Source organism: Phocoena sinus, chromosome 15 (assembly GCF_008692025.1).
Source record: "Phocoena sinus isolate mPhoSin1 chromosome 15, mPhoSin1.pri, whole genome shotgun sequence".
Taxonomy (NCBI): Eukaryota; Metazoa; Chordata; class Mammalia; order Artiodactyla; family Phocoenidae; genus Phocoena; species Phocoena sinus.
In genome coordinates this window covers 23357658-23378746 of record NC_045777.1, presented here as the reverse complement: position 1 = coordinate 23378746, position 21089 = coordinate 23357658, and the positions used below count along the sequence as shown (strand labels likewise).

The 21089-nt window shown below is 43.7% G+C and overlaps 1 protein-coding gene and 1 long non-coding RNA gene across 2 annotated transcripts in view; one reads left to right on the top strand and one right to left on the bottom strand.

Moving 5' to 3' along the window:
- Positions 1–5967, top strand: part of CNBD2 (cyclic nucleotide binding domain containing 2) — a 79938-nt gene extending 73971 nt beyond the window's left edge. Inside the window, exon 13 of the mRNA XM_032605161.1 lies at positions 5852–5967. Coding sequence (XP_032461052.1) covers positions 5852–5885 — 34 coding nt within the window. The 3' untranslated portion in view covers positions 5886–5967. The remainder of the gene's footprint in view (positions 1–5851) is intronic.
- A 3614-nt stretch (positions 5968–9581) lies between these two features.
- Positions 9582–14774, bottom strand: LOC116740038. The gene is made up of 2 exons (XR_004345779.1): positions 14184–14774; positions 9582–13839 (listed from the first exon to the last, which is right to left on the bottom strand). It is a non-coding gene; the product is annotated as an uncharacterized LOC116740038 (long non-coding RNA).
- Positions 14775–21089: the final 6315 nt, after the last annotated feature.

Here is a 21089-nt window from a genome sequence, read left to right as displayed (position 1 = left end):
CTAAAGGCTGTGGGCTTTAGCCCTGGGGACAGAGCCTGGGGATATTGGGAGGGCGGCACTTCTGGACAAAAGCTGTGTCTTTCAGCCAGGCTCCTTCCCTTTCTGGAGCTTCACTACTGTCATTGGTAAAATTGGCAGGGTCTGGTAGGTGTACTTCAGCCTCCCTCCAACCCCAACAGAAAATCAGAATCAAGAAGAAAATGGATTATGGAGACCCTTCGTGAAGTGTGAAAATGAACAACAGATAAGATAACAGCACTGTATTAATGCTAAATGTCCTGATGTTGGTAATTTTACTGTGGTTACGTAAGAGAATCTCCTTGTCCTTAGGAAATACACACTGAGGTCCTTGGCTGTTAAAGGAGATGGTTTCTTCAACTTACTTTCAAATGATTTAGAAATATATTGTGTGTATATTTAGAAGAGCAAAGCATATATAGCAAAATGATAACAACTGGCAAATCTGGGTGAAGGGTACTTAGGAGTTCTTTGAACCATTCTTGCAATTTTTTTTTTTTTCCAATTTGAAAGCAGTCACTGTTTATTAACTGACCAGATTACAAAAATAATGATGGTAGATACCTTAGTTCATCCTTCATTCTTGTAACTTTTTTTTTTTTTTTTTTGCGGTACACGGGCCTCTCACTGTTGTGGCCTTTCCCGTTGTGGAGCACAGGCTCAGCGGCCATGGCTCACGGGCCTAGCGGCTCCGCGGCATGTGGAATCTTCCTGGACCGGGGCACGAACCTGTGTGCCCTGCATCGGCAGGCGGACTCTCAAGCACTGCGCCACCAGGGAAGCCCCATTCTTGTAACTTTTAAAAAGTTATTTTAAACTGTATAATACACATAAAACTTACCCTCGCAGCCATTTTTTTTTTTTGCAGCCATTTTTAAATATGTTTTTAAGTTCAGTGGCATTAAGTACATTCACACTTGTTCAACCATCACCACAGCCATCTCCAGATCTCTTGTCATCTTATCAAAGTGAACCTGTGTACCCATTAAACAATGACTCCTCACTCCCCACTCCCCTCTGCCAGCTCTTGGCAACCACTGTTCTACTTTGTCTATGAATCTGACTACTTTACATACCTTAAATAAGTGGAATTATACAATACTTGTCTTTTTGTAGATGTCTTATTTAGAATAATGTTCTCAAGAATCATCCATGTTGTAGCATGCATCAGAATTTCCTTTTTTTTTTCTTCAGAATTTCCTTCTTTTTAAGGCTAAATAAAATTCCATGGTATGTACGATACATACCACACTTTGTTTATCCCTTCATCTGCTGATGGGCATTTAGCTTGCTTCCATCTTTTGGCTATTGTGAATAATGCTGCTATGAACATGGATGTACAAATATCTTTGAGACCCTGCTTTCAATTCTTTTGGTATATACTCAGAAGTGGAATTGCTGGATCATATGTTAATTCCATTTTTAATATTTTGAGGAACTGCCATACTGTTTTCCACACTGGCTGCACTATTCTTGCAATTTTAGTGTGAAATCATTTCAAAATAAAAATTACAACTCTAATTGACTTTATAATTGACTTTGTAATTAGGTAATAATTTATTTTAAAATCTGGTGAGAAGCTCCCTGATATCCAGGGCAAAAGGGGGGAAATGCTATTTCACTAGAAATGACAATTAAAATGAAGAAGAAAATGGAAGAAGTCAATATAGATTTGTATCAATATGAGCATTAGCCCTGATGATTGTAAAATCAAGCTTTGAGCTCTCTGACAGCCAAGGCAAAAAAAGAAACATATTATTTCCTTATTTGAAAGGAAGAATCTGCTCAGTCCCTGAGGAGAGTAACAAAATTTTTTCTCACCCAAGGAGGGTAGGGAAGTTTGTCTTCATTCCCTTCTTTCAAATGGGCCTCCTGGGCTTCCCTGGTGGCGCAATGGTTGAGAGTCCGCCTGCCGATTCAGGGGACATGGGTTCGTACCCCGGTCTGGGGAGATCCCACATGTCGCGGAGCGGCTGGGCCCGTGAGCCATGGCCGCTGAGCCTGCGCGTCTGGAGCCTGTGCTCTGCAACGGGAGAGGCCACAACAGTGAGAGGCCCGCGTATCGCAAAAAAAAAAAAAAAAAAAAAAAAAAGTGCCTCCTACCTATTTTACTGTGAGCTACCTTCTCCCAGGGTACTTTAAATTAGGGGCCTGTTTCTACTTGGCTCTGGACTTCTTGGCCTCGGGTCCCTTCTGGCACCACAAAGTTAGTATCTAGAATGGTTGGCTGCCGGTGAGGGCTGTTCCCCCCTTGCTCCCTTATCACGTTTATCACATGGAAGGAGGTGGACTCATGGTCTTTAAGTCTTAACAACACTGATCATCTATGATTTTAATGGTTAGAAACTGAGACCATATCTTTTCCTGAGAGCAGGTTTTTATCTTGAAAGATACTGTCAGAAAGTCCTTCTTCCGGTCATAACTTAAAACTCATGCTACTATGCACGATTTTTTCTTGTTCTGTGTGGAGATGGAGAGGAATTGCTCATTGCTCTTCTGGAAGCCTCTTCCCCATAAAGCCAGACCTTCTCCTGTCCTTCTGTCTGATCTCACCGACATCGCAGGGCAGAAGGAGCAGGATAACGAGCAGGAGTTCTGGATTTAGGCTGCTCTGCTTCCGACCAGCTGCGTGACAGCAGGCAAGCGACTGCTCTTTGCCTCAGTTTCCCCATCTGTAACATGGGAATAATAAAAGCATCTGTTTCATAAAGTCATGAAGATTAACTTAAATAATCCATATAAAACACGAAGTTCAGAGTCTGACTCTCAGAAAGCAAAAACCTGGGGTGGGAGAAGAAAGCGGACCCAGGGACAAAATGATACAGACAGTAGGTCTGTGAGACTTGCAGACCGACCTGGAGGCCAGCCCTGCCCACAGAGTTGAAATAGAAGAGTCCCACATATGGACATTTCTCAGTTTAACAGATCACAGCAGCTGGGGGATTTGCACTCACCGGTGAATCATTCTGCATTTGCACATTGCTCTATTATCATACACAACTTATCAGCTTCGATGATTACCAGCTCATGCGGTCCTCTGCCTTTTTGAGAGGAGAGCCCTGGAGCCTGCTGGCTGCCTATCTCCTCCTCCTCCCTTTATGCCAGTGCTTGTCTACTGTCCCTTAGCTGCCAGGCTCCTGGCATCTCCATTAGATAAGGAAGCATATGGGAACTGGAAGGACTGAACTAAAGTCTAGATGACTTCAACCGGTATATCTCCAATTAGCAGACATTCTGTAGGAAGAGAGAGCTGGTCAGGTTTTAGAGATACAGCACCAAACCAAACCAAAGTCCTTGGCATCAAGGAGCTTACATTCTGGGTCAGTGGTTAAAGAACACAAGAAAAATCAGGGAATCTGGGGGATGGAGGTGGGTTAGAGGTTACTATGTTGTAAAGGATAGTCAGGGAAGGCTTCTCTAAGACCGTGATATTGATGAGTACAGGAAGTGAGGGGATGAGCCATGCAGATATCGGGGCAAGAATGTTCCAGGCAGAGAGATAGCACATTCAAGCATAACAGCAAGAAGGCTGGTGTGGCTGGAATGGAGTCAAAGGAGAGAGAAATTGAAAGAGGGCAAGGGCAGAGAGGGACTGGAGGCCAGCTCATGATCATGTGAAGGGAGCCTTTGGAAAGTTCTTAGCAGAGGAGTGATATGATCTGGCTACAGGCTTGGGGTTTAAGCATGAGGGTGGCATGGGGAGACGGGGATGGGGGACAGTTGGGAAGCCAGTGCCATAATCCAAGTAGGAGATTACGGTGGCTCAGATCACCATATTGATTGTGGTGGTGTCTCGATGGGGCTGATCGTGGACATATTTTGATGGTAGAATCGATCAGGGTTTGCTAAAGGACTGAATGTCAGGAATGAGAAAGAGGAACTAAGGATAACTCCAAAGATTTTGGTTTGAGCAAGTGGAAGGATGGAGTAGCCATTCCCTGAGACAGAGAAGACTGTAGGAGAAGTACATTTAGGGGTGAATATCAGGAGTGTGGTTTTTAGCAGTTAAAAAAAAAAAAAGGATTTAAGGATGATGTAAGAACACACGTAAAGCAGTTGCAACACCACCCGGCACTTCATGCACACTCATGCAAGGTTAGTATTATCCCTTTTCACACTGCTGGTTTGGTAGAAGAGCCAGAATTCAAACCTGGGTCTGTTTGGCTCCAAACCTCAGTTTGTTTCTCTTCTTAAACATCCTCAGTCTTTCATGATCCCTTGTCCTTAAGGTTTCATGTTGATACTGTCAGAAAGTTCTTCCTCCTGTTTAATGGCAGTCTGTCTTATTGCAGTTAGAGCCTGACCCTTTGTTTGGGACTCTTGGGTTATGTCAAGTGAGGTCAGCAAGATCCTGTTTTGCGTGGTGAAGCAGGAGGCACCCATGAGCTATTTGCCTCTTTAAGCGTTATTGGTAGCGCCGTGAAATTTAAATTCCCTTTTCATAGGTCTTCATCACAAGAAAGGTCATTTAAAACTTCACTGGCGGGCTTCCCTGGTGGCGCAGTGGTTGGGAGTCCGCCTGCGAATGCAGGGGATACGGGTTCGTGCCCTGGTCCGGGAAGATCCCACATGCCACGGAGTGGCTGGGCCCGTGAGCCATGGCCGCTGAGCCTGAGCGTCTGGAGCCTGTGCTCCGCAAACTTCACTGGCATCAAGTAATTCCTAAAACATGCTTTAAAAATATAGACAGACAGGTAGTAGGTAGGTAGGTAGATATTTATCTATATAAATATTAGAAAAATTCTAAAAAATTTTTTCATAATCCCAAATTTTAAAATGTATATAATGAGAATTGAAACATTTCTACTATTTCACCCATCTAATCTCATCTCCCAAGGATAACTTGACTAACAGTTTGGTACGTAACCTTCTCAAAGTTCACATACTCATACCCATTTCCTTATTTATTATTTTAACCAAAAAAAAAAAGGAAGCAGCTATACCAGCTCTGTCCAATAGAATTTTCTGCAATGATGACAGTGTTCTATCATACATGTCCACCAGCCATATATGGCTACTGGGCACTTGAAATGTGGCTAATGTGACTGAGGACTGCATTTTTTTTTTTTTTTTTTATGCGTTACGCGGGCCTCTCACTGTTGTGGCCTCTCCCGTTGCGGAGGACAGGCTCCGGACGCGCAGGCTCAGCGGCCATGGCTCACGGGCCCAGCCGCTCCGCGGCATGCGGGATCCTCCCAGACCGGGGCACGAACCCGCGTCCCCTGCATCGGCAGGCGGACTCCCAACCACTGCGCCACCAGGGAAGCCCTGCATTTTTAATTTTAAGTAATTTAAATAGCTATAGGTAGGTAGTGGCCACCATAATGGACAGCACAGTGTTATACATTTTGGATTTTTTACTTAGAGTATCATGGACATTTCTTTTTTAATTTTATAAATTTTGAAATCATCTCACGGAAAAGTTGCAGTTACAATACAAAAAAAGCCATTTGAGAGTAAGTTGGGACCGGATGCATCAGCACATCCAAATAATTTAGTGTTTATTTCCTCAAACAAGGACATTCTCTTACGTAACCACAACCATCAAAATCAGGAAATTATCACTGACACATTACAGCCATCGAATCCTCAGGGCCCATCCACATGTTGCCAGTTGTCCCAATAACATCCTTTATAGCAAAGGATCCAGTTCACGATCGTGCAGTACACTTAGTTGGCATGCCTCTTTGGTTTCCTTCTATCTGATATAGTTCTCAACCTTTCTTTGACATTCATGACCTTGATACTTTTGAAGATTATAGACCAGTTATTTTGTGGAGTGTTCTTTCTACAAGAAAGGACCTGTTTGATGTTTTCTCATGGTTCGATTTAGGTTATGCATCTTCGGCAGGAAATCCCAGAAGTGATGCTGTGTTCTTCCCGTTGGATGTTATCAGGTGGTGCAAGATTTCAATTTGTCCCATTACTGGTGGTAACTTATTATTGGATGAAAATGGTGTCTCCACTGTAAAGTTACTCTTGTTGTTTATTTCCTTTTCATTTTAAAATGTATGTATGCTGTTAAAATAAAAACCCACATAACATGAAATTTACCATCTTAACCATTTCTACGTGTATAGTTCAAGAGTGTTGAGTATATTCACATTGTGAGAGAGATCTCCAGAACTTTTTCATCTTGCAAATCTGAAACTCTGTACCCACTAAACAACTCCCCTTTCCCCCTCCCCCCAGCCCCTGGTAAGCATCCTTCTACTTTCTGTCTCTATGAACTTGACAACTTTTGACACCTCATATAAGCAGAATCATACAGTCTTTGTCTTTTTGTGCCTGGCTTATTTCACTTAGCACAATGTCCTCAAGGTTCATCCCAGTTGTAGCATGTGTCAGGATTTCTTGCTTTTTTGTGTGGTTTTGTTTGTTTGTTTACGGTACGTGGGCCTCTCACTGTTGTGGCCTCTCCCGCCGCAGAGCACAGGCTCTGGATGCGCAGGCTCAGCGGCCATGGCTCACGGGCCCAGCCACTCCGCAGCGTGTGGGATCTTCCCGGACCGGGGCACGAACCCGTGTTCCCTGCATCGGCAGGCGGACTCTCAACCACTGCGCCACCAGGGAAGCCCAGGATTTCTTGCTTTTTTAAGGCTAGATAATATTCCATGGCATGTATATACCACATTTTGCTTATCCATTCATGTGTTGATGGAAATTTGGGTTCCACCTCTTGGCTTTTGTGATAGTGCTGCTATGAACATGGATATGCAAATATCTCTTTCAGACCTGTTTTCAAATGTCTTGGATGTATATCCAGAAGTGGGACTGCTGGGTCATATGGTGGTCCTAGTTTTGATTTTTTTGAGAAACTGTCATCCTGTTTTCCATAGCAGTTGCACCATTTTACAACCCCACCAACAGTGAACAAGGGTTGCAATTTCTCCAGATCCTTGTCGACACTTGTCATTCTGTTCTTGTTAGTAGCCACCCTAATGGGTATGAGTTGACATCTCACTGTCGTTTTGATTTGCATTTCTCTAATTATTAGTGAGGTTGAGCATCTTTTCATATGCTTGATGGCCATCTGTCTGTCATCTTTGGAAGAATGTCTATTCAAGTCCTTTGTCAATTTTTTAATTGGATTTTTTTGTTGTCAGAGTTTTTTATATATTCTAGATATATCAGATATACGATTTGCAAGTATTTTCTCCCATTCCGTACGTTGCCATTTCACTCTGTTGAGCATGTCTTATTCCCTTTTAATAGGTATTTTGTGAGGAGGTGCTTTGGAACTATGTAAATATTCCCTTCCTTATCATACTTTCTGTTTATTTATTCATTTACTTATATCAGCACTGGACTCATGGCTTCCTATTTTATTCAGTGTATTTGTTTTTATCATTTCCTATTTTGATGCACAAACTGCCACAGATTAGGCCGATGGAAGCCACTTCAAGCTGGCTTCTGGGGTCCTCCTGACATGTTCCTATCATTCTCTGAGGCACTTCCTTGTTTTCTGCTGCCACAGTATATTCCAGGATGATCTCGTGCTTTCCTGTTGCAGCCCTGGAATTAACCATTTCTCCAGGGCCCCTGCTTCCTTTTAATAGAGAATGGGATTTAGAAGCTTCTGGCCCAGGCTCTGCTGCTGAACTCTGTGGCTTTGAAAAGCCCAGCATGTGATCTGGAGAGGCGTACCTCATCAACCAGCCAGAACAAACCCCTCATTTACAGAGGAGGGGACTGATGCTCAGAGGGGGTCAGGTGGCCAATGTTCCCTAGCTCGTGAGACAGCTCAGACGAGAGCTGAGGCCTCTGACTCGCTTCCAGTGCTCTTTCCCTGGCAATACATGTTATTTATGAGGTGTGACCCCGGTGGGGCCTGTCCCCTCTCTGGACTTCACTTTCCTCTTCTGTCCACTGAGGGTTAGCTTTGCCTGGGGGTCCAAGAGCTAACCTTTTCTCTTTAACTCTTCATGAGCCTACCTTCCCCCCACCCCCCAGACCTTTATGGGTGACTCCCACCTTTAATTACAGAGAGCTTCAGCTTTTATCTCCAGCTCTGGTGGATTGGGGTTGCAGACTAGTCCTAGCCTGGGATGAGCTGTCCAAATGCACCTGGTTCTCCCCTTCCAGGACAGGGGTTCCAGGCATATGTGCCTCCCTGAAGCCCATCTCCGTCAGCTAACACCTGTCTCATAGGGGCATCAACAGAAGAAGATGGCAATGGGAAGGGCCTCCTCTACCTGCCCTCACTGGCTCCCAGCCCACCCATGTTATACCAAGAGCACCCAGGGAAGCACCAGAAATGCCACCTCCCCACATTTCGAGGCCAGTGTCTCTTGAGCTTCACTCTCAAAGCTGGGTGTAAGAAACCCTCTGGTATTCCATTAGAGACTATTTGATGCCTGATTGGGGTGGGTGGTGCTGCATCCAACCTTCACCCTCTGGTTTGGTCAGCTGATAGGAACCGCCAGCCTGGGAAGCCCTGACTATTCAACTGATGACGGCAGCAGCTACGCCATACAACTGTCTGAAAAGCTGAGCTTTTGGCTCTTTTGTATTCAACGGACATTTCCTACCCACCTACTACGTGTCAGGCATTGTGCTGCACCCTGCGGTAAGATGACTTAAGCCAGAGCTCAATCCAGTAGAGTTTCAGATAACAATGACAGTACAAGTGGGTTCCATATGTCGATACAAGAGGCACAAGTAGGGGCTGCAAGGGAAAGGGCCTAACTTCTGACATTTGGTTCTGGAGTGTCAGGTTCTTGTAGGCAAGACTGTATACAAAATTTGAGAGGGCAACAAAGAATGATTTTGCTTGATGAAAAAATTGGAAAGGGGGGCTTCCCTGGTGGCACAGTGGTTAAGAATCGCCTGCCAGGGCTTCCCTGGTGGCGCAGTGGTTGAGAGTCCGCCTGCCGATGCAGGGGACACGGGTTCGTGCCCCGGTCTGGGAAGATCCCACATGCCGCGGAGCGGCTGGGCCCGTGAGCCATGGCCGCTGAGCCTGTGCGTCCGGAGCCTGTCCTCCGCAACGGGAGAGGCCACAACAGTGAGAGGCCCGCGTAACGCATAAAAAAAAAAAAAAAAAAAAAAAGAATCGCCTGCCAATGCAGGGAACACGGGTTCGACCCCCGGTCCAGGAAGATCCCACGTGCCGCGGAGCAACTAAGCCCATGCGCTACAACTACTGAGCCTGCGCTTTGGAACCTGCGAGCCACAACTACTGAGCCCGTGCACCTAGAGCCCGTGCTCCGCAAGAGAAGCCCGCACACCACAACGAAGAGTAGCCCCCGCTCACCGCCAACTAAAGAAAGCCTGCGTGCAACAACAAAGACCCAATGCAGCCAGAAATAAATATATAAAATAAATCGACAAAAAAAAAAAAAAAAGAAAAACGTGGGAAGGGCGCTATGGGCAGAAGGAATAGCTTGAGCAAAGCTGGAATCACCGAAGCACAGAACTAGTTACCTAGAACAGCAAGGCACATCGCTGGGGGTAGTGGGGCTAACGTCTAAGCAATGGAAGGCATTGTAACACATGACACTTCAGATACCTCAGAGCCCAGGCATGAAGGGTGTGGACACTATGCTTCTATGGAGACTTCATTAAGGTTTTCAAAATAACATTTATTTCTTAAAAGTTAACAATGTGCATAATAGGAAACCAAAGAACACAAGAAGCAAAAAACAGTCATCCATCATCACAAGCAATTTACCATTTGATGTGTCCTTCTAGGTCTCGTTTGTGTATTTAAACACAACTAAGCATTCATTTTTATGTAATTAAGATCATACGGTTATGTATCATGCTTTTTCACACATCATGAATATTTACCATTTCAAAGTCCCAAAGCTATGAGTATTTTGATAACCAAAAATACACTACACCAACTCAATCTGGAAGGAAAAAAAATGTAATCCTTTCTTGGCGACAAAAACTTCAGAAAAGACAAAAATGGCAACAGGCCTCTAGATAAAGATATTGGCAGAGTTATGATTAAAATACTACATTCCCTTAACGTTCAATTAAAAATGAGACATAAAGCAACAGAGTACCCAAAGTAAAATGCTTTTAAGAGGATTCATTATCTGATCTAAACTATTAAAGTATTAGCAAGGAGGTATATTTCCACTGAATTACTTAACAATGTATTCCTATAGTACAGCTAAGAGATGCACACACATCAATGGTTATCAAAATATAAAAAGGAATACATCCACATACTTCCCTCCCTTTTATACTTCCTTCTGCCCCTCTGCTGCCAACCTAATGAACAAGTCCTGGTGTACATTTCTCAGATGGTTTAACAATTACATGTCCAAGATGCTACTTTTTTACCAATTATAACAAAGATATTTACAAATTGGTTAATTCACTAGCTCTACTTTTTAATCATACATTGTCACCTCAGGGCTCCTAAAAAGCCTAGATGTTGCAAAATAATGAATGAAACTTGTCCATAGTAAGCATTGGTACTTTACAAAAATGCACATTTAGACCTATGGTTATAACCTAAAACTGTCTTCTAGATATGGAGATATTAGCTAAGAGCCCTTCCCTTCACCCTTCCTCTTACCCCTCCTCCAACATATCAGCAACTATGTACAGGACTATATCTAGCTCCAAGAGGTGGATTAACATAGACGCTCCCAGAAGACACAGCCCTTCCCAAAAACCAACAAAAGGGCATTTATTAAGGGGTTATTTTACTACCTCTACTTTTAATATACTTTGGGCATTAGGACTTGCTTATTCTTTAATACACAGCAATATTAACTAAAACACACAAATAGAACAATGGTTAGACAATCTGAACTTGTCTAAAGACTCATGGGCACAGATCCCTTCTCCATACTTCCTTCCCTGTCTGCTCCCCGCCTCCCCACCACCCAGTGAATAGTCAGCTTATGCTCCAAGACTCAAGTTTAACAATTTCCACTCCCCCAATACAACCATTCCTATGAATTAACAGAAAAAAAATACTTAAAAAGGTGTTACTTTTAACTCTCTATTTTCAACATATGTTGTGTACTTTTACACATCTAGAAAGATTAGATGTTTCAAATACAGATTTAAGTTTGTCCACTATGTATACACGTAGTAGCACTGAAGAAACTGCACACAAAGGCTATAGTCACAAAGTGTCTCCTAAACAGGAACACTCTGGCCTAGAAGCTTCCCCTTCTCATCTCTATCAACCCGGTGGACAATAAGCATCTGTAATGCTTAGAGGGGATTTTAACAATTTTACTTCCTCCAGTTGTTTTCAGAAGTCTTTCCTATGAATTTTAACACAAAGTGTACACAATGTATTTATCGGCTATTTTTGTCATACACTGGCAACCTCTTTAACATCTAGGAAGACTAGATGTTGTAAATTTGGACCCTTTGTCCTTTATGTACACAGCCAAGTAAAACAAAATGCAGAGACACACCAGACAATGGTTAGTCTTGCTATAAAGCCCTTTACACTTTCTTCTTTCTCCCTGAACCAGCACAAATAAAATAATGTGTACTGCTCAGAGAGGTGGTTTGATCATTTCGATCACTCCATTTCTAAAAGACAGTATTTCATATGAATTTTAACAAAAGGATATATCTACAAAATATGTTACTTCACTACCTCTACTTTTAACATACTTTGTGCACTTCTAAACATCTAGAAAGACTAGATGTTTCAAATAAGGACTAAAGTTTGTCCACTATATACACAGTAGTGTTGAATAAACTACACACATGTAACAATGGTTAGATCTGAAAGTGTCTTCTACATAGGGACATTCTAATCTAGAACACTTCATTTCTCCCAGTACCTCCTTTCTGCCATCCATCCAACATTGGGCAAGTACAGGCACAAGTGTCACTCAGATGTGATTTACAATTTCACTTCCAAAGGCCCTTTTCAGAAGACGGCTTTTCGATGAATTTTAACACAAAGTGTACAAAATGTGTTAGTTTACTAACTCTACTTTTGTCATACATTGGCAACCTCTTTAATATCTAGAGACTAGATATTATAAAATTGGGACCCATTGGTCCAGTATATACAAAATATATACAGTAAAGTTAAACAAAATGCATGTAACATATAGAGCAATGGATAAGTTGAAATGTTCTAGTACCTGCTAGCAAAACATCTTTTGCAATCTTCCCTCCCACCTCCCTAAACCCAATGAACAAGCAGAGTATACTGTTCAGAGAGGAGGTTTAACAATTCCATTTCCAAAGACAGTATTTCCCATCAGTTTTTAAAAGCTATTTACAAGAAGCATTATTCTACTAAAACTACTTTTAAATACATCAAGCACTTCTAAACATCTAGAAGGAATAGATATTTCATATAAGAACTTACTTGTCCACTATGTACACGGCACTGTTACATAAAATTGCACACACGTAACAATGGTTATAATCTGAGGTATCTTCTAAATATGACCATTTTGGCCTGAACCATTTCCTCCCTCACTTCCTTCTCTCCACCACCAATCCGTGGACAAGTACATGCATATGTAATGCTTAGAGGTGGTTGAACAAATTCATATCCAAAAGTCATTTACAGAGGACAAGCTTTCCTATGAATTTCAATAAAGTGTACAAAATGTGCTCATTTTACTACTTTGTCATACACTGGCAACCCCTTTAACATCTAGAGACCAGATGTTGCAAAACTAGGACTCAATTTGTCCATTATATACACTATATACACAGCAAAACAAAACGAACATACAAAAAATGGTTTTGTCTGAAAATGTCCAGGTATGAACACACTAGCATATTACCTTTTGCAATTCTTTCCCTCCCTCCTCCAAACCACTGAACAAGTATAGACAATAGTATACTGCTCAGAGAGGTGGTTTAACATTTAACATTCCCAAAGACAGTACTTCCTGTGAATTTTAGCAAAAAGTTATTTACAAAGTGATATTTTACTACATCTACATTTAACATACGTTGGGCACTTCTAAACATCTAGATGGACTAGATGTTTCAAATAAGGACTTAATTTGTCCACTATATACAGAGCAGTACTGAATGAACTGCACACATGTTACAGTTATAATCTGAACTGTCTTCAAAATACCAGCATTCTAGCCATTCTAAGACCAACCCCCTTCTCTCTCTCCCCCCTCCACCAACCCAGAGGGCTATCATGCTCAAATTTTCAGAAGACAATCTTTCCTAGAAATTTTAACACAAAATGTATTATTTACTAACTCTATTTTTGTCATACACTGGCAACCTCTTTAACATCTAGAAAGACTAGATGTTGTAAATTAGGACTCATCTGTCCATTATATACACTATATACACAGCAAAGTGAAACAAAATGCAGGAACATAAAAAAGACAATGGTTAATCTTGCCTCACTATAAACACACTGGCACACAGCTCTTTGCACTTCCTTCTCCTCCCCGCGACCTTGAACCAGTGCACAAACAAACACAGTGCATACTGCGTACTGTTCAAAAAGGTGGTTTGGCCACCCCTCCCCCCCAAAACAACATTTCATACGAATTTTAACAAAAAGATATTTACAAAATGTCTTTTTACTACCTCTACTTTGAACAAATATCAGGCACTTTAGAAGATCTAGAAAGACTAGATATATCAAAAAAGTACTTATTGTCAACTACACATACAGTAGTAAGGAGTAAAATGCACACACAAAACAATGGCTCTAATATGCAAATGTCTTCTGTGACCAGTCTGGCACAGAACCTTCTTTTCTTCCTCCTCAACGTCTTCCATTCCATGTCCTCTAACCCACTGAACAAACGTGGACCTCTGTGGCTCCTGATGTCGCCTCTAGAGGTGGTCAAACAACTCCATTTCGAAAAGTCATTTCCAGAAGACATTTCTTTTCTACGGTTTTTTTAAAGAAACAAATGGGCATTAACAAGACATGTGACTTTAACTCTATCATACGTCGGCAACCTCTTCACATCTAGAAGGCCTATATGTAGCGAAAAGTTTTCTTTCGAAAGGTTGGGGGGAAAGTTGAGAGCAGCTTTTTCATATTATATACACAGGCCTTCTATAAACGGCCAGTAAATCTTCCCAAAGGGTGGCTGGCACTTCCTATTGGCCGCATGTGGTACGTTATTCTACCATTTCTATCTTCCGACATCGAGGTCTTGGTAGAACGACGACCAACCGCCCGATGACCCGCTAACGTTCCACCCGTCGTCGACCGGGGCTCCGCTCACCTTCCGGGCCCGTTAAGGCCTTTGTCCGTCGTTGTCCGGACGAGGTGAGGTCTCGTCCAACTGGGGCAGAGAGGTCACCTCAGGTCCCGGATCCGCGCGGGCTCCAAGGCCTAAGGGTGGCTGAGCTGGCGTCCACGAAGAGCCCCCTTCCCGGGCCCTCGAGGCTCTAGCGGCCCTCCGCAGCGTTCCAGTGGCCGCCATTCGTCTCGCCCAGCCACGCCCGACGCCCAAAGGCGCCACATCCTCGGTGGCCTGCCGGAGGCTTCGCCTAACCCCTGCAGCGTGGGGTCAAGAGACCCGGCGGTGGGCGGGATCTGGGCTCCGAGCGGCCGCCGCCATTAGGTCGCGAAGGTGGGGGTGGGGGAGCAGTTCGTTGCTGCTTCCAGGCTCGGGCCCTGCCAGTGGGCGGCTGCGGCGAGGACTCTGGGGCTCGGTAAGACACAGCCTGAGCTTGTCCCGGGGGCCCCCCAGTTCACCTGCCGACCAGAGGCCGGAGGGCCTGGAGGGCCCCGGGCTAGAAGGCCGCGACCCGCTTCTCACCGCGCTCTCCGCCGGAACTGACTTGGCACTTCTCTTTGCTAGCTAGAGAAGAGAGGTACCGGAAGTGCCAGCGCGCGGGACCCGCGAGCCAGGGTTCCGGGACTGAAACGTTCCGGCAGGGGGAAGGACGAGGGAGGTGTCTCGTGAGGTCCGGACGCACTCTTGGCTTGCCCTAACGAACGGTAATTTTTCAGGATTCCCTGAGCATGCGTATTTCTCCATTCCCTCACACCCCCACTGTTAAGACACTGAGGCTCCTTACAGTCTTTCATTCGTTCACTCATTTACCCCTTATTAATTGAGCACCTACTGTGTGCCACATAATCACTGGGGAATGCAGCAGTGAAGGGGCGCGAAAATTTCCGCCCCCTTGAAATTTACACTATAGTAGGGAAAACAGACAACCCTTAAAATGTGTAAAAGGGCAGATGGTGAAAGTGCTACGAAAAAATAAAAGAAGGGGAATATGAGGTGTGAGTGTGGAATGTGGCCACGTGACTTTTGACCAGACATACGGAGGTGAGGGAATGGAGCCATCCAAGGGAATGTCAGGTGGACGAGCCTTACTGGCAGAGGGAGCGGCCAGTGCACAGGCACTGAAGTTGAGGCGTATTAGAGGGACAACAAACAGGCTGGAGCAGAGTGAGCAGCAAGAGTGTAGACGTTAAACCACTCACATAATGCGAAAGACGGAAAAGGGAATTTGGTGTATTTTTCTGAGTGAAATGGGAGACGTTGGAGGGCTTTGCCCTGCAGTATGGAGAAGAGCTGAAGTGGGACCCGAGGTAGAAGAAGCAGGGAGACCTGCTAATAAGCCATTGCTGTCAATGGAGTGAAACAGGATAGTGGCTTGTACCAGGATGATGGCAGCAAAGATGGCAAAACAATGATTGAATTCAGCATAAATATAAGATCCAGCCTGAAGGTTGCTGATAGACCAGATGTGAAGTTGAAAGAGAGGAATTGAGGATGGCTCCAAGGCTTCTGGCCTGAGCAAATAAGGGAGGGAATTGCCATTAAATGAGATGGGAGAAACCATGGAGGAGGGAGTTTTGGGGAGAGTATCTTTTTTTTTTTTTTTGCAGTACGTGGGCCTCCCACAGCTGTGGCCTCTCCCGTTGCGGAGCACAGGCTCCGGACGCGCAAGCTCAGCGGCCATGGCTCACGGGCCCAGCCGCTCCGCGGCATATGGGATCTTCCCGGACCGGGGCACGAACCCGTGTCCCCTGCATCGGCCGGCGGACTGTCAACCACTGCGCCACCAGGGAAGCCCGGGGAGAATATCTTGACTTCAGTTTGGGGCATGGTAAGTTTGAGATGTCTGTTTGACATTCAAGTGGAGATGTCAAGTAGATAATTGTATTTGTGAGTCTGGCATTCAGGGGAGAGTTGGAGTTGGATATATACTTTTGGGAGTCATCAGAATACAGATCCCTTTAAAGCTATGAGGCTGCATGAGAGAACCAAAGGTGTATGCAAAGAGAGAGAGAGGTCTCAGGCCTGAGCTCTGGGGCACTGTAATGTGTAGAGATGAGGGCAATGAGAAAGAACCAGCAAAGGAGACTGAGGAGTGACCAGAGTGGTAGGAGAACAACCACAGAATGTGGTATCCAGGAAGTAAATGTGTTTCAAGGGAGACTGCTGATAGGTCATGTAAGATATGGTTGAGAAGTATGCTTTTAGCTGTTATAATAAATGCCGTGAGGAACTTTCTTGTGGATTTTCAAACTTTGTGGAGGCTTTCTGATTTCCTTTGGATGCAATTCTAGAAATGTAAAGAAGGATCAAAGCCTTGGTTCAGGCTTAAGACTTTTGATGCAGACCCAGACAGGATTCCCAGGAGGGAAATCCTACAGTCAGAAAGACCCCTCTGCTAGAAGGCGGAAAGCAGGAGTGGTGAGAAGGCCAGGAGCTCTGGGCACTGTGGCTCTAGTCTACAATGAGATGACAAAGGCCTGAGCCATAGGAGTGGCTACCCGAGTAGAAACAGGTGGGGTGAGGGTTTCTAGCTTTGCAATGGAAGGTGCCCCTGAGCTCCATACCTGGAGAGAAGAGGGAGGAGGGGAAGGAGGAGCCACAGATCACAGGGTTTCAAACAAGGACTGGCTGGCTTTGTGGTTGATTGGAACAATAACCAAGACAAGAAGAAGGAAAGTCTCAGTGTGGAGTTCTTGGTCCCATTTCTGATCTCCCACCCTTCTAAACAGTCAACAGCCTGGTATTGCTGGAACCTAAAGGTGATGATGGCATCCATGTACATATCCTACTTTCTACTTGATATCTCTAGTTGAATGTTCCAACAGTATTTTAAACTCCTGTTGTGCAAAACAAAACTCTTGGGATTTTCCTGGTGGTCCAGTGGTTAAGACTCCATGCTCCCAATGCAGGGGGCCCAGTTTCAATCCCTGGTCAGGGAACTAGATCCCACACACCACAAAGAAGATCCCGCATGCCGCAACTAAGACCCGGCACAGCCAAATAAATAAATAAATATTTAAAAACAAAACGAAACAAAACTCTTGGTATCTCCCCAGAGCCTGTTCTTCTCCAAGTCAGTAAATGGTGGTATCATTCTCCCAGTTCCCCAATAAAAAAACTGGGCATCGTCCTTGATTCCATTCTCTCTCACTCCCTATCCCCCAACCATCACAAGTTCTATCTTCCTCCTAAATATATTTAAGGTACAGCCAATTTCCTGTGCTGTCCAATATAGTAGCCGCTAGCTACAGGAGGCTATTTTTTTTCTTTTTTTTTTAGTATATGCGGTTTTTTTTTAACATCTTTATTGAAGTATAATTGCTTTACAATGTTGTGTTAGTTTCTGCTGTATAACAAAATGAATCAGCTATATGTATACATATATCCCCATTTCCCCTCCCTCTTGCATCTCCCTCCCACCCTCCCTATCCTACCCCTCTAGGTGGTCATAAAGCACAGAGCTGATCTCCGTGTGCTATGCAGCTGCTTCCCACTAGCTATCTACTTTACATTTGGTAGTGTATATATGTCCATACCACTCTCTCACTTTGTCCCAGCTTACCCTTCCCCCTCCCCGTGTCCTCAAGTCCATTCTCTACATCGGCGTCTTTATTCCTGTCCTGTCCCAGGTTCATTAGAGCCTTTTTTTAGATTCCATATATATGTGTTAGCATATGATATTTTTCTCTTTCTGATTTACTTCACTCTGTATGACAGACTCTAGGTCCATCTACTCAGTAGGCTATTTTTTAAAAATTGAAGTATAGTTGATTTATAATATTGTGTTAGTTTCAGGTGTACAGCAAAGTGATTCAGTTATATATTCATATTATTTGTATACTTTCAGATTATTTTCCATTATAGGTTATTACAAGATATTGAATATTGTTCCCTGTGTTACACTGTAAATCCTTATTGCTCATCTATTTTATGTATAGCAGTTTGTATCTGTTAATCCCACCCTCCTAATTTATCCCACCACCCCCTCCCTTTCCCCTTTGGTAACCACAGTCTGTTTTCTATGTCTGTGAGTCTGTTTTTATTTTGTATATAGATTCATTTGTATTATTTTTTAGATTCCACATATAAGTGATACAATATTTGTCTTTCTCTGTCTGACTTACTTCACTTAGTATGATATTCTCTAGGTCCATCCATGTTGCCACAAATGGCAATATTTCATTTATTTTTATGGCTGAGTAATATTCCACTGTATATATCACATCTTCTTAAACCAATCGTCTGTTGATCGGCATTTGGGGTGTTTCCATGTCTTGGCTAGTGTAAATAGTGCTGCTATGAATATTGGGGTGCATGTATCTTTTCGAATTAGAGTTTTTCTCTTTTCCGGGTATATGCCCAGGAGTGGGATCTCTGGATCATATAGTAGCTCTTATTTTTAGTTTTTAAAGGAAGCTTCATACTGTTTTTCACAGTGGCTGCACCAATTTACACTCCCACCAACAGTGTAGGAGGATTGCCTTTTTGCTCCACCCTCTCCAGCATTTATTATTTGTAGACTTTTTAATGATGGCCATTCTGACGAGTGTGAGGTGATACCTCACTGTGGTTTTGATTTGCATTTCTCTAATAATTAGCAATGTTGAGCATCTTTTCATGTGCCTGTTGGCCATCTGTATGTCTTCTTTGGAGAAATGTCTATTTAGGTCTTCTGTCCATTTTTTTGATTGGGTTGTTTGTTTCTTTGTTATTGAGTTGTATGATTTGTTTGTATATTTTGGAAATTAACTACAGGAGGCTATTTAAATTTTAATTAATTAAAATGACATGAAATTAAGAATTCAATTCCTCAGCTGCACCAGCCACATTCTAAGTGCTCAGGAGCCACAGGTGGCTAGTGGCCACTGTATGAGCACAGATATAGAACATTTCCACCATGCAGAGAGTCATAGGACAGTGCTGATCTATAACCTAGTCTAAATCAGCAATATCTCTAGTCTGGGTGACTCTAATAGCCTCTTAATTATTTTTTAAAGTATTTATTTATTTATTTGGCTGTGCCAGGTCTTAGTTGCGCCTCGCGGGATCTTTTTGGTTGCAGCTTGTGGGCTCTTAGTTGTGGCATGCGGGATCTAGTTCCCTGACCAGGGATCGAACCCGGGCCCCCTGCATTGGGAGTGCGGAGTCTTACCCACTGGGCCATCAGGGAAGTCCCTATCTTCCTTTTAGAGATGAGAGGCAATGTAACTTATCTAGTTCTTGGGAAGAACTAGGATTCTAACCTAGGTCATGTGACTCCAGAGCTCCCTGGGAAGGCACTATAGAGGGTTTAGAGGCCTGAGCACACACCAGCCTGCAGCCACCCACAGTGCAGACTAGAAACAGGGAAATTAAAAAACTTCCTTCTTGAAGGGCTTTCTATTTCAGATCAGGCCAGAGATTCTGGAGCATCACACCCTAACCAGGAAGTAGATTCAGGGCCTCGGTCAGGGCTCAGGATCATGCAGAGTAGGGCAAGCTAAATACTCCAGTTCAATGCTGAGCATCCTCCGTGGGGCTGGGGGACTGGTCTGCAGACCTCAGACAAGACTCTGAGCCAGGAGTGTACCGGGTCTGACTGCTAAGTCCGCCACGTCTTTCTGCCTATCTCAGATTAAGGATGAAACACGGGAAAAAAAAGTAAAAATAACGAGCCTTCCTGGCACTTCTCCTCGGGAAACACCACATGTCAGGCCTGTGACACAGAACGTGTTTGTTAGGCCAACGGTTCCAAGCTCATTAGCAGCAATGGTGCTGAGTTGCAAGCCACCCACGCAGCTCGTTTGGGAAACAGTGCAGCATCCATCCGTCCTGGGCCTGGGCATGCGCAGTTCCGCCGTTATCAACATCAGCACGCATCTGCACTGAGGCAGGTCTGCCTGGCAGCAGGGCCCTGGGAATGGCTTGTGAGTGGGTGTGTCCCACAGAAGCAGCACATAGTCCTCATCGTTATCATCACTGCCTGAATCTGGGACTTGGTTCTGCTTTAGTACAGATGTTTCTCAAATTTGAGTCATTCCCTAATCAGCTTAACAACTTCCTCCATACCTATGTACCATCAATACCAGTTTTTACTTAATAGCTCTCTGTGAATTGACTCACTTAGCACAATCAGCACTACATTAGCCTTGTCCTCAGTGGTATTTGTGAAATTGTCAATTTGACATGCAGGTTATGTTTTCCTAAGATCTATTAAAGTAAATATACAACTCTTAAAAAAAGATCAGCTGAGTTCCACTTGAAATCATCTTAGTGTAACCAAGATGCAAAACAATTGGTGTCAAAGGGACATAAGAGACATCCTGAAAGAGTTCCCAATGGCCAAAGCTGGAGCAATTTGAGCAACAAAAGAAATAACATAGTACCAGATTACAGCCCAAAGTATAAACTAAATATCCATGAGCCCATACTGATGTCAATAAATAATTGAATACATATATAAATGGAGGAGGAGGGACAAATCTTCCTAATAGAAGAATTCCAAATAATTTATTTCCTCCAAGATGTGGAGCTTAATCCCCCCCTGAGAGTAGGCTGCCCTTAATGACTTGCTTTCAGAGAGGAGAAAGAGAGAAAAAACAAGTAACTTCACAGGAGAGAAACTTGGCAAACACTACCTTGGCCGGGTACTCAAGGTGATCAAGTCATATACTGATATCTTGTACCCCTGACATGATGTCATGAAAAGGGCACTTCACCTCTGTGGTATCCTTCACCGAAACCAATGATCCCAGTCTAACCATGAGAAAACCATCAGAGAAACCCAAATTGAGGGACACTTTCTAAAACACCTAACCAGTACTCCTCAAAACTGTCAAGGTTATGAAAAACAAGGAAAGTCTGAGAAATTGTCCCAGGCCAGAGGAGACTAAGGGGACATGAAGACTA